General features: G+C 39.9%; 1 protein-coding gene across 1 annotated transcript; it reads right to left on the bottom strand.

Moving 5' to 3' along the window:
* Positions 1 to 285: 285 nt before the first annotated feature.
* Positions 286 to 11,302, bottom strand: LOC139656741 (antizyme inhibitor 1-like). Its single transcript, XM_071534357.1, has 12 exons — positions 11,082 to 11,302; positions 10,317 to 10,439; positions 8,522 to 8,731; positions 8,031 to 8,204; positions 6,944 to 7,116; positions 5,802 to 5,933; positions 5,577 to 5,658; positions 5,326 to 5,400; positions 4,959 to 5,124; positions 4,617 to 4,732; positions 1,866 to 2,083; positions 286 to 1,659 (listed from the first exon to the last, which is right to left on the bottom strand). The coding sequence occupies exons 3-12, from the start codon at positions 8,621 to 8,623 to the stop codon at positions 1,545 to 1,547; spliced, it is 1,353 nt and encodes a 450-aa protein (XP_071390458.1). The 5' UTR covers positions 8,624 to 8,731; positions 10,317 to 10,439; positions 11,082 to 11,302; the 3' UTR covers positions 286 to 1,544.
* Positions 11,303 to 14,900: the final 3,598 nt, after the last annotated feature.

A 14,900-nucleotide genomic window follows, 5' to 3' on the forward strand; every position in this document is an offset into this window, starting at 1 on the left:
TGAACCAAATCCCCTTTAGCCTCTATGATCACATTATCCAGGATGAGAACGGGATAAAGTCACCATGTTATGAAACCGTTTGTCAGAGAGGGAGATAATGAAAAAGAGGGGTATCAATTATTTTGGTATGTCTGTGCAATAGCAGCAGGACTTAGAACCACATTTATGGTATTCATAGTATTCTGTTACATCACCACATGGCCATCTTGGTAGGAAAAGCATGTGACATCACAGGAATACCATAAATATCTAGAATAATAAAACACCAACACATAGTAATTCACAATCCAGTCAATGAGGTGTTTATTACTGCTCATAACTTTGACAAACACAGCTACAAGTTAATAACAAGCCACTGCCCGTTTCTAGTCATGCCTTGGACAAAGGTTGGGAGACAAATTCACAGATGTGGTACACACTTTCCAGGTATACTTGTACAGTCAGGAATAACATTCTTCCAACACAATCATAAATTTTGAAAAATCAAACATTTTTAAACAAAGTACAATATAAATATCAATCGACATGGCAAAAAGTAAGGGTTCTAGCAATATGAAGGATGCTTTTCAAAAAGCGTCCCTTCCTCATCGGTTGCTTCCTTATCCCTTAACACTTCCCTTGTGCCATCTCCAGCACATTCTGTCCAATAAATCTGTTTTGCTATGCCGAGGAATAACAATTACCTGCCGGTCCTTACCTGCCTCTAGTCTGGGAGCTAGCTAAGGCAGCACTCAGCACTTAGGAGAGAAAACACACTGAAACACCAGTAAACTGGTGAACACTGAACCATGAGCTTTCCACTGCTTCCCAACTAGACCAGACCAGACAGCAGTATAGTAATGAATTCCCTTAGGAGGGATTTTCATGGTGATACTGCCCATTAATCACTTTCGCTCCATTTACTGCATCAAGTGGATGAGTAAATGCACCTTCATCTGTGCAGCAGAGTAGTGCTGCAAGCCTCCATTTCAAAATACTGAGTAGGCTAATTGATTATAGATGCAATAACGGAATCAAGCTTTTATCACACAACAAAAACTATACAACCAAATAAAATCATAAATATACATAAATAGTTTTTCTTGTAGCGAAGCCTCCAAAAACGTCTCAAAACCGGGTTTCTGTTTAAATACGCTGCTTCACTCAGGGATAGACATCTCACTTTACAAGACTGGCAAACAGCAATGGAGATATAGATAATACAAGTTTCAAATATAATCAATTAAAATCAATTATGCCTACTGTAAATGTGTGTGTAAACTGTAATGCCATGGGATGCCCAAAGCGAAGGGAAGATTCCATCTTTCTCTTTTGAGTCGTCCATTTTGTTGCATACTAATTACTTAACATCTACTCTGCTTATTCAGGTCCAGCCACATACTATACTGTACATTGGGGTTTGCTAGATCAATTCAATCTGGTCCCAGCAATTTCAAGCACTATCTGCACTGTCTGTCCAGTTCATCCCAGTGGAATGTAGACCAGAGGAGGCTGGCAGCAGAAACCAGAAGGGGAAGTTAAAAGCCTTTCTGGTCTGACTATAGCTAAGCTGGGACAGAGAGGGCAGCCTCTGATTGGCAGGAATTGAAGAAATAAGGGACCAATGAGAAGTTCTTCAGGGTGATCTCCTGGGTGACACCAGTGTCTTGCATCTCAAACCTGTTGGAGGGAAATAAACAATATGAGGCAAGGACTGAATGCTGTGGCTTCGTGGACTGAAAAGTTTTGCCTTTCCTTCACAAGTTTCTTTGAAATTGTGCACTCTAAAACACAAATAAAGTGGTCCATTATATCAGTAATCTAGCAAGCTGTCATACTATTCACTCACAAACAGATTTTACCCTCCCAGTTACTGATTTCCTCACCAGTCTCCAGAGGAGATGACGTAGTAGACGGGTGGTGTGGGTGTGTCAGTGGAGGTGGAGATGGGCTGACCCAGACTGTAGGCCCCAGCCTGGGTAAACATGAGCCAGTCTCCAATGCTGAGCTCGGGCAACAGACAGTGCTCCACTACCTGGTCCATGTCGTCCCCAGACGGACCCCACAAGCTGCTGCTGAACACTGGATCGTCCAGGGCTGCGTTCTGTTAGCACACCAAACAGAAAATACTCATGTATACAAGCAAATCAATAATCCTCTTCAGAAATGATTTGACAACTGCCTGGACATAGTGGCTACATTTACATGCACAGAGAATTCCCTTCTTAACACCGTTACTCAACAAGCCTGGTCGACACATATAAATGTCACAACTGGTTTAAAATAACCCGAGTAAACTCATACTCGAATTATGAGAAACCCAGTTAACATCCCCAGCTTATTCCAATATTAAATAGGCTACTGTGGCATTTAAACATCATCCTCCTTTCATTCTTGGTTTTCACTGTCTGAAAATCATAGTCACACATCACCCTTACTTATGCAACACAACAGACAAGACAAGTTTGACTCATTGCATGTACTATAGGTGCACACAGGGGGATAGTGACTTGACAAATGATTCCTGTGTTTCATTCCATTCTACAACTGTAAACTCAAGCATAACTACCCACTTCCACAAGTCCTGACGCATACATTTCCAGCAGCAACTATAGCCTGGTGTTCTTGATGTCCGTGATTCTTTATAGTGACAAGTAACATCAGGTTATGTGTCAGGAGTATCAAGAAGATCAAAAAGATGACCTGGGATCATCATTGCTTTTCTTTTTTTTTTATTGTGCAAACAGTTAACTGTACAAATAAGTCTTTTGTAAAAGACTAAATAAAAAATACGTTTGTATTTATTTATTTTTTTCCTTCTGTATTTTTGTTTTTGTATATATTTTGTATTTATTTATTATTATAATTATTATTATCGTCATCGTCGTTATTATTTTACACATTTATTTATTTTCCCCTTTTCTATGATGTGGGGATATTTCCCAGAGAGACCCCAGTTCCCCTCGTATCATCTTACAACACTCATACTCCGTGCCCCCCCTCCATGCAGGGCGGGGACCGGGCCAGAGATGTCCACCGTACCCCACACCCAGTGAGCCCCCGCCAGCATCCCTGGCCGTGAAGGAGGGGAAAGAGGCGAGAGAAAATAAGTAATAAAAACAAAATAAATAAAAAAAAATAAATAAAAAAAAGGAAAGTAATAGCTAAATAATACTAGCTAGTTGTAACGAAATAAGTAAATGAGTGAATGAATAAATAAATAAATAAATAATGAGGGGAAGGAAAAAAGAACTATAAAATATATATATACATTAAAAAAAGGGGGGGGGGGGTAGTGTTTGTATGTGTCTGTGTGTAAGATGTCAGGTAAGATTATTAATGAGTGTGATGGCAGCTGTGCATTGGTTCATGTGCTTGAGATTCAGATGTTCGTCAGCTAGGTGGTCTGGGTTGGCAAAGGGAAAATGACAATACAAAATTAATGATTACAATAAGCACTGGCCAGTCAGTAAGTAAGTAATGAAGATCAAACATCAAATATTAGGCAGATATAATTTAAAGCAAGGGAAAGAAAACAAAAAACAAAACAAAAAAAACCCAATAATAAAGCAAAGAGTAATAATACAAAAATAAATAAAATAAATAAATGCATACAATAAAAATAAAAATAAGTATGAGTATTTTTAAAGTATGTGTTGGTAAATTGGTTAGTTGAGTAGAGTTGAGGGCACTAGTTCACAGGCAAAGCTGTTTGTAAGTTTAATGCTTTAAGAAGAAGAGGGGCCCAGGTTGCTTCAAAGAGTGGAATTTGGTCTTGGAGAGAGGCTGAGAGCTTTTCCATTGAGATGTGTTCTGTAAGCAGGTTTAGCCAATGTGTTGTGTTGAGTTTATGTCTAGTTTTCCAGTTCATAAGTATGGTCTTCTTGGCAGTGGCTAAAGCAATAAGTATGGGTCCGGTATTGTTGAGTGCTGGATTAATTACTGACAGGTCCCCAAGTAAACAGAGGGAGGGGTATAATGGAAGGCTGCATCCCAAGAGGTTGGACATTTTGTTGGTGACCCTTTCCCAGAAGCTATGTATAGGTGGGCAAAGCCACATGGCATGGAAGTAGTTGTCTGCTGTATTGAGTATGCAAAATGAACATGTGTCTGAGTCTATGAGTCCCATTTTGTATATTTTGTGTTGGGTGAGGTGAGCTCTATGGATTACCTTGTATTGTATCAGTTGTATGTTAATATTTTAGGTCATTCTGAAAGTGTTATGACATATTTGTGTCCAGAACTCGGCATTGGGACGGATCGATAGGTCTTTTTCCCATTTTTTGATTGGAAGTAATACTGTTGTGTCTATGTTTAGCAGGAGTTCGTGATCATCATTGCTTTTCAATGTATTAGAAGTAACCTACTACTGTTCACTCAAAGAGGGAGCGGGTAGCTGGCGGGTGACAGTAATATTCTGTTAATTGGTGTATTCATGACAACTGGGATACTGGATCACAGGGTATCATCTGTCATAAACAGCTTAAGAACTTGACACGAGTATGGCCAATAGCTGGAGCACATAAATGTAGCCACTGACTTGATTAGGATTTGGGGTTTGGTTACCAAAGATGCTATAAATATGGTTGCACCATGGTTACACCTTGACCCATAGAGAAGATGTGAGACCAACTCACCTTGTGCACAGATGGTGCAGGAATCAGTGTTTCAGTGAGTTTGCTGGCAAATGATCCGTACACACCCTCGTTCATGTAGTACTGGAACTCTGGCTCATCATTGGGAGATGGCTCATCTGTGCACAGAGATGGCAGACAGGTATGAGAGGAAGAAATTGATTTAGAAACATCGTTTTATGAAGTCATATTTTCATTTCTGACACATCAGTGTGGTTCTCTTTGGCTCGACTGATAGAGTTTGATTGCTTCTGGGACTAGAAATTCTCAGACATAATATTCCTCGCTGTATATTGTCAGTAAATATGGCTTAATATCTTTGAAAATGAATATCATGCCACTGACCGTGTGCCTGGTCCTGGCGATCCCGTGCCACCACTTCCTTGGAGATGATGTTGACCGCCAGAGTGAAAGCAGAGGACACAAAGTAGCAGCCAGGCTCAGCAATGATGGAGACCCCAGTAGAAGGAGGGAAGTATAGGTCCACCACAGACATGACCGCACTGTTAATCTGCCACAGAGATAATGGTGGTAATAAGTAGGATCCAAAATATCTATGCCTTTCACACTCACCCCTAATACATTACTTAGTTTAATCACATTGTCAAGCTGAGCAGGGGGGTTTAGCTGTGACCTCTCACCCGCTACACACCACTGGTCAAGGTGGGTCCTGACAGAGTATTATGTAAAGAGCAGATGGAAACACACTAACCTGTTCCAGCTGAGTCTCAGACCCGCTAAACCCGCCTCCAATGTCCAGTATTTGCATATTGAAGCCAATATCCTCCTGAGGTAGAAAAAAGTTTGTAAATGTGTAACCCAAATAGGAGTGATTACCTGAGTGGTTAATGTTTCTGGACCTGTCACCAGTGTCTAAAACACTAGGGCATGACATGAGTAAAGACAAATGGTGTTCAGTGAACTGTATAACTACATACATAACATTTCATTAACATTACTCACTCCCATATCAAAGACACAACGGGCATCAGAGACGGCATGAATGTAAGCCTGGTCATCCTCACAGGAGCTGGAGATGTGGAACCTGTGGGGGAAAAACAGAGGCACAATAACAGTTAAACTTCTTCTAATTAATCAGGTCTTCACCGTGGGACTGTACACAATCTGTACTTGCTCTACCTCAAATCTTTTTATAACCAGCCATGGTGCATTTCTTTAGTTCCTCACCTGACCCCCACCACCTGTACACCCAACTCCTTAGCATTCTCCAGCAGATGCCTGCAGTCCTTGAGGGAACAGCCGAACGTCATGCTCATCTCTTCCTGGCTGGACGCTTCTGTCGACACCTGTATCAGCAGCCTGGATCAATAGATAGGAGGGAAAGGACTCTGGTTACTGGTCTGTTGAGAAGAATGAAACCAGATGAGTTAAAGGTGAAATTGAAGGATACAAAATTAGAATGTAGCTCTAAGAAACACCAGCACATTAAATCACAGATTTAATTTGCCTTTTATTCTTGTTCTATTGTGACAAAGGGTGGGACATGATATTTTAGAGGTGAGATGCTATAATAGAGAGATAGTAACTAATGACTAACTGATAATAATAATAATAATAACAAGTGGCTATATTTGCATAGCTAATTACTTAAAGCTAAACTGGTAACTTAAAAGTTACATGATCAAATTAGAATGTAGCTCTAAGAAACACCAGCACATTAAATCACAGATTTAATTTGCCTTTTATTCTTGTTCTATTGTGACAAAGGGTGGGACATGATATTTTAGAGGTGAGATGCTATAATAGAGAGATAGTAACTAATGACTAACTGATAATAATAATAATAATAACAAGTGGCTATATTTGCATAGCTAATTACTTAAAGCTAAACTGGTAACTTAAAAGTTACATGATCACTGGGACTAAGACTTTTTCCAACTTTTAAGTCAAAACGAATCAGCATTTTGAGAGAATCTTGCTTCCTTAATGTGATGTATTTCCTGTTGAAACAGGATATTGGGGCAGGACATAACACGGGGATGAATCATTCAAGAGTGTAAACCAATGGGATGTCAGTTAGGGAGAGCAAGGCAGTTTTACTTAATGTGTCTGGGGTTTAGAGGGGTTTGTTCAAAAATCTGTGATGGTTTTATTGGTTGGAGCTTTTATGTACTCCTCCTGGTACACTATGAAGTCATCACTACAGATTTTCAAGGAAATCAAAGTAATGAGATTTTGATATAAAAATACAGTAAAATAAATTTTTGGCATAAATTGTCAAATAGGTGTATGGTAGTTACATAGTTAGAATGAGCTAAAAAGGTAAAGAAGTTATTTTTCATTTCGTTGTGACTTTAAGGAGCACCTACTTGGCAGTGGGGTGGCAGCGAGCAATCTTGCGTAGCTCTGCTTCGTTATCACACACCAGGAGGTCAATGCCATTTTTAGCAGCATACTTAATCTGGGAGAGCTGTTTGCAAACACCGCTGTAGATGATGTCTTCAGATGGAATACCATGGCTCTGCACCAGCTCTAGTTCAGACTGAAACAAAAAGAGACAAAGACAGAGCAATACGCAATTAAGGTATGAGGGAGTAGTGAACAGGCATTTCATCATACCATGTCCATCACACATGGTTCCCTATGGACAAAATATACAGTATATGATTAAAGAGGCAGGTATTGATGCTGAGGTATACTGACCACTAGGTGGTGCTACTAAACCTATTCTAGAGGTTGTGGCCAAAGAGTTTTTGTAATACTAATCCAAACAAGTGCCCTAGCGCTTTCTAGGTGCTCAGGTGGAGGGGTGAGGTGGGGGGTATACATGATTGGAGTGAATGAAACTACGTTGGCTGTAAAAACTTCACCCGTTAACACCAAAGTGATGTGGTAGCACAGTGTTATTGTAACTAAGAGAACTGTTGACTTAGCCACTACAGTTAGAAAATCACTGAGCTACTTCCTGGTATGTGGATGTACGGTGCACCAAACTAGAGCTGGCTCATACTTGCGCGACTTCTACTGTACTGCCCTTGTGTATGAGTGCACACTGCATTTCCCTTATGCAGGGCTCTTTGGCCTCTGAACTAAGCAGTGCATACTATAATTCCCCTATGCACTGCACATTTCAAAAACTGAAAGAACAAATGAACCAATCAATAAACACATAGAGCTCAGCTCTTATAGAAGTGCTCCTAACCTAATAATGTTATCAACAGTTACTGTACAAGCCCTAGTATTCAGAGCAGTGTAACAGTGCTACAGTATACATTACTAGTACACTATAACACCAAACACACCAAATAAGCTTAATTACTAGAGTCAAAATCAGAATTGTATGTCTAATTCCATTTTCATGAGACATATGGCTTGCTTAAACTGTGGAGAAGCCTGAAGTTAGAACAGTGATCACACAAGGTGGTCTTGGTGGGGGGAAGCCTTGCAGTGCAGTACCTTGTTGGTACATATGAATCCAGTGCCAAGGGCAGCAAGAACTTCGATAACAGCCGGGCTGCTGTTGCATCTGACAGCGTAGTAGGGCCGAATCTGGCCCATGTGGGTTCGCCAGCGAACATGCTGCCTCATTATCACTCCCAGGTCTGCCACAAAGAATGCATTCTTCTCAGCCTGAGGAAGAAGAAAACATACATGGTATACAGGCGAGTTAGAGAAAATTCACTTAGAGCAAAAACAACATAAATGCTATATATACAGTCATTACATGACAAACTTTAGCAGAAGTGTGTTTGAGCCAGGGCCTGTGTTTTAGAGACATGGGCATGAAAAAAGTTACTGTGGTTTCACTTAAAACATCACACAAAAGTTACCACATGCAATGACTTGTATCACACGCTACAACTGCATGTTTGAGACAATTCTAAGACAGCAAGAAATCCAGATTTACAAGTGCTAAATGTACATGTTTTTACAGTGAGGTTCATTACCAGGGTTTGTTCATAAATGTGATTGTCAATCACGTCGCTGAGGGCCGTGCCTCCCTCCAGCAGGCCAATGGAATACTGTGGTTCATCAGCAATTCCCTTCATCCTCTCAACCGTTTTCTGCTAATCCGACAGGCATAAAGAATATGGCTAGTCCGAAGTGGTCCTGCTCGCACCTCTCGAGCCCCTGGGGTCCTAGGCTTATGCAACAAACTGTACAAGAACAAGAGAAAAGTCAACATCAGACATGAAGTTCAAGAGGCAAAACAATTCAACCCAATTAGGATGATGCATATTTACTGTCTTTCTCCAACTCTTTTCTAGATTATTCATTAGCTGTAACCTAAATGTTGAACCTTTCTGATCAGATCCCCAGTGAAACAAACCATTTTCGGCGAGCAGCCAATCACAGCACAGAATGGATGCCACGTTACGGGGTAGCTTCGTGGAAGAGGCCTATTCATCTGAACAGCCGCTGTGAAAACACTGACTCTGGGGCACAGGGTTCGTTTACTTTACCATCAATTACTCCCAACAATCACCATAAATCCCTGAGGTGGTGACCCGTAAAGGGTCCTTTTGATGGCATTAACCAGGGTACAATACTGGCGGCATCGGTGTCACAACTCCACTTTTGATAATGTTACACAATGCGTCAGAGGGGCACAGTGGTCTGGCCCGGACCAGATGTGAAATGACTCTGTAGTTTTGGGAGGCTCAATGGGGAGACTAACAATGTGCGTAGACAGACTGCCTAGAAAGCCTGTTGCGTGGTAGACTACTGTGACATGGCAGGGGTTACTGCTGGAAAAAAAATTTATACTGGCTGACCAGAGGTGTCACCAGTGTGAGAGTGACTGCTCAATATCTTTCTTTCTTTCGTTTTTAATGTGATTTTATGTATTTTTTCTGTTTTATGTGAAGCACATTGTATTTGCCTTGTGTATGAAATGTGCTATATAAATTAAGTTTGCCTTGCCTTGCCTAAAAGGGGTGGAGTCATTGACAGTCATGTGTACAAGGGCTCAGTTTTTAGCAGTCAAATTGCGGGTTAATCAAGGTCCAGAAACAACTCTGGGCCACAAGTACAACCAACTCCAAATTACCATCAGCAGTGATACTGAAATCTGCAAGCTTACATTAAGTACACTGACAAAACATGGGTTTTTCAAACACCAGGACAAGGTTCAAACCCTGCCATCTCTTTTATAATCAACCAAGACTTTATGCAACCTAGAAAATGCTTAACTATGCTGCTTGCATTCTTGAAAGGGGCAATGACTTTGGGGGGATATACCTGTAATTAATAAATGATATCCACAAAACATAACACTACAACAAGAACTAGGGTGGAAATGTACTTCATATTTCACACATTAGCAGGATAAATACCTCTAACAGAATTGTGCCTTCTGTTACTGCAACAAAATCAGAGCAAGTGACAAAATATTTCAGATAGAAGTAGCCCAGAACACCACGTCCTGTTATTGAAATAGAAGTGCTGAAAATAGATCTGCAATGCTAGATCTGAAATAACTACAGACTGACTGTGATTTATCTGGGACATGCTGCTTATTAATCCACCCATGTATTCATCCTGTCACCTATTTCTGTGAAACTATTTGTCACAAAGCATATACAAACGAGCAGACTTACACATGCAAACACACTCACATACACAAATGCAAGAGAAAACAGGGTTCTGCTTGTACATTTTTCTTCTTTTGGCATACCCAGAGTCCTGAAATGAAAGAGGACACATTCAATCTTCATTTCACCCCTCATCTCAGCTACTCACATGGACGAGTCCTGGGATGGAACTCCTCCACTATCAGCTAGGATCCCAAGGTGGCTCGGCGTTGAAGTCAAACGGCTCTCGGTAGAGAGCCGCCCCTAGCCCCTCTGGATAGTTGTTGTACACCTGTAGAGACACAGATGGGAACAGGACACACAGAAATCAGACACTGACAGAGAAAACACTCTGATGAGGGGGACCAATGTTTTCCAAATTCACACATCAACTCTTCCTTTGCCATGTGTGGCAAGCGCAATTAGAGAAGTAGATAAATGACTGAGGGTGTTATCATAGGGCAAGGGAGGGAAACTGCGACAGGTTACACACTAGCATAGAAAAAGGATACACTGATGACAAGCATTTTAATGTGGTAATGGGTGAATTGATTTAAAATGTCAATTCACACCTGTTCAAACATGAAGACAAAGCTAACAACGCGAACATTTAGTCAGCAATCAATACTTTCAAAGTGTTGCCAATCAGAGTGAGGCTTGCTAAAATACCCAGCTGACTCGCCATTTCAAAACATAACGTTAACAGTTCTGGCTAACGTTAGGCTAACCTAGCTTGCCATGTTATTAGGTAGCGATGCTTACATTTGTAACGTAAGCAAAACGTAGTAACTACGTACAAGATAGATATTCAACAATGTCGTTAGTCATTTGGCAAATCAATAATGATGCGACTATATTTCTTATAGCTATCATTTAGACTTGTCCGCAAACTAGCCGGTTAATTTAGCAACATGCTAACAACGTCGTTACTTACGTGTGCTGGAAGCCCAAAGGTGGGGATAGATCGTTTTTTCTTTTTGGGCGGAATTTTTAAAGAGTAGTGGGGTTACTAAAAGAGGAAAGAATATCTGCCATGGACGTGGTGGATTCGGTCGATTTATTGCTGGAGTTTTTGTCGGTACGGGCTATACTGCATTTCATACGGCCGAACAAACTGTGGAGGTCGAGCGCGGTGAGGAAAAGACGGACAGACAGATGGACCTAGTGTCAAGCTCGCCAAAATTAACAGTAAGTTTCCGGTTAAAATATGAAAACAAAACCTTGATTAACGAACATATTGAAACGTTTCTGAGTAATGCAAAGTATAAAAGTGAAAATAATCTAAATATATTGAGAGAATAATATACAGTAAATTAAATAATCAATTGTTGTTTTTTCCCCAGCAAATATGAATTTAGCATTGCGAATATTTATCCACCTAACTTCCGGTGTTACTCTGTCGGTATGTGGCGATCTTGACACAGTTGAGGTGGGCGGGGTTTAGAGCTGTCAAAGCCAAACAGCGAGCTCGGTTTGGCTCTGTGGGGATTATCCGCCCTTCTGACAATGTTCAGTATTTATTCAACTATTAAGGGGCTCTTGCACGATAATAAAATGTTAAAATTATACTAATAAAATTACAGACAAAATATAATAAATAACAATAATAATAAATAATTAAACAAACAAATAAATCATAATAATGCTACTAGTACTACTAGTACTGCTACTACTACTACTACTACTGCTACTACTACTACTAATAATAATAATAATAGTAATTTTCAACAATTTCTGTATAAATTATAGGCTACACATGTAATTAGTTGTGAAGGAACGGCTATCTGAGTATGTTATCATATTCTTTAAAAATATTTCTGTCCCACAAATTTTCACAACTGTATGTTCCAGAACCACTGCAAGTTATATTCCAGGCTGAATAACAGAATCACACCTTGGTTAATTAAAATTGTATCTAAAATAACCTGTACATGTATTCAATAGGCCAGTATACAATTTTAAATTAATTACCTGGGTTATGTCTTCATTGCATTTCCCATGGCTCTGTAATAAGGACAAAATATTGTCCAATAACGTTCACAGAATTTGCTCTTTTCTTCTACAGCAAAGCATCAATCCCTTCAGAAGAGAGTGGATTGCATGTATCTGTCCTCAAGTTCAAGCTCAAACTGGATTGTCCTGTCCTTTGCCCTTGTTGTTGTGAGTTTGTGAAGTTGTGTCTGCCTCTGAAGACGCAGGGTCTGGGGAAGAGTTTTTTACTGAGATAAATTTGCATGTCTCCCTCCTAGACACTGGAGGAGGAGGGCGCCAAGGAAAGCTCAGCTTCTGTTAGCTACAGCTACAGAGGGGAAGTGTTTTCTTTAGGCTTGTTTTGACTCCATATCAGTAGTGACATCATCTGGCCTCAATGGTGAGCCCAAAAAAGCCCCCATACCTGATTGCACACCATTACAGGTTTTTTTCTATCAGTGTCACTGGTTAAAACATACATTTCTGTGTGCTTGCATTTTTACAAATATTGGAAAATGTCTATTAAAATGTTCTGGTTTGCTTTCATTTTAATTATCCACTCTATTTTGTCCACAGAAGCACTTATCAGCTGTTCAAGCTGCTTGGGGTCAAAGTCCATTGTCAGCAGTGTCTGTACTGGATGTTCCCACTGTTCAGAGGAAAAAGTGTTTTCAAGCAATTGTTCCTAAGGTGATAGAGCTAGAGCTAAGAGATAGGAACACACAGTCTGTTATTAAAAGATTAAAAAAATAAAAAATCAGAGACATGGTTGAGAGTAAGTCCACACATTCCAATGATTCAAAATCTGTGGCGATCAATTCTCCAAAATTTGTATGATTACTCCTTACAGTGCCTCCACACATACCACTACCACCTTACACAGTAACCTCCACAACTATTTCTGATGGGTTCATTCATTTCTTTGTATTTGTGAAACTAAAATGTTTGTACATTTATAAAATGTTATTAAAAAGAAGTTATAAGAAATCAGTCAAGTTCTTTAGGTAATTCAGTGGTAAAGATGTGCCAAATGCCATGCATAATGAGAAGATCTGTAGGATTCTGAACATTGTTTTTGCACAACATTTTTATAACATCAAGAACATCCAGAGGCTCAGTGTTTGCCATAGTGATCATCTGCCAAATGGTCTTGAGGAGAACCAAGAAGATTGTCTGAAAATGTTACCTGTGCATAATAGTGCACAGTCCATAACTGCATAATAGTATGAGACTGTTTATATGAGACTGTGCATGAAGATAACTGTAAAATCTCTCACAATATTAGATGAGCTATGGCTCTCGTAAGGGAAGAAATACACAATAGAGACGTTTGTTTTACTCATAAAGCCATTTCTTATGGCCCATTGTAAAGGCTGCAGAGGCAACGTCTTTCCCCTGGACCGCAACACAAAAGCTGTTCCGAGTTTTGTGCCTGTGCTCTCCTACTGTAAAATGAGAGTATGTATATGTGAGTCTAATCACACATAGCATCTAAAGAGGCTTCCAGTAAAGCACAATGTTTGATTTCCATTGTTCGGATCATAAGCCACCACAGCCACTGGGTATGCGACGGCCAGACGTGTGTACCGCCCACTGTGAGGGCAAATACTCCAGTGGCCGCATTGTGCAGCAGGAATTCTCATTTGCAAACATTGCAAACAGATTACATCAACACACAGCCTCAGTAAGGCCTTGAGATGTGGTGTGATAAACCCTGACCGACCAAAAGTCTCCAGTCAAGAGGGATCAACCAGCACACCGCAACAATGAAAAGGTAAAACAATAAAAACAGAAAAACATTACAACTCTTTACACCTCAAACAACATCTAGGATCACCCTCACCTTCTCTTTATAAATTCATACACACACAAAATATATGTGTGTTTATGCACATATAAATACATGCATACAAACACACACACAACCCGTAAGAGAACATCCATAGGTCTATCATGAGTCATTGACCCGTATTTGATGTCACTTCAGTTGTGTTGGTATGGAGAGGTGTGACTAGAGGCCCACCATGAATTAGACTCTGTATTATGCAATGGGTCTTAGTTCTTGTTGTACTTGTTGTTAATGCGCTGAGTAGTTGTGCCCTGGTGTTTCAGCTCTTTTGCATTTGCCAAAGAATGTTGCTAAGTAAAAGGATCTCCAAACAAACTTTTCCTCAGGCTGAGCTGAATGTTAAGCAGGCTCAAATAAAGCAATTGGCTCCAGGAGTACAACAAATACGCAAAAGCAAACTCTTTAAAAGACCCACACTGCAGGTGGTGTGAAAATGACTTTTCAAAAGCACTGCTGAATTTCTTTTCCAATCATTTGTTACATACCAAGTTATCAAAAATATATATAATCTTCCTCAACACAATTCAGAATTAATTCAAGTAGATGAAATGGCTCCACTTTGGCTCTAAAATATGCCACCTAAAATGAATGATCTTTCTCTCTGGGCTTTCCCAGGATATGTCATGGTAACAATAGTATCAAAGTGGTCAAGAGATACAGCGAGATCCAATATGAGACTCAAACAATAACACAATCTCAAAAATGTTCCACCTTTAGCCTTTCATTTCCTTTCTGTCAAGACTGATTACAGTGAAATTAATGATGATAGGCTGATAACATTACTCTAGGTCAGTAGCTGAGTTCATTATAAATGGGCTATAAGAACACATTGTTAGAGAATCTGACCATCTGGACGATCACATAAATTAAATTAAATGAATACTGCATTTTGTGCAAGCCATTCTAAGAGTAAATTGTGCCAAACAACACCTT

The sequence above is a fragment of the Centroberyx affinis genome, unplaced genomic scaffold (assembly GCF_046629955.1).
Source record: "Centroberyx affinis isolate AG114_WGS23_722 - 3 ecotype Tasmania unplaced genomic scaffold, CSIRO-AGI_Caff_v1 ptg002522l_1, whole genome shotgun sequence".
Lineage (NCBI taxonomy): Eukaryota > Metazoa > Chordata > Actinopteri > Beryciformes > Berycidae > Centroberyx > Centroberyx affinis.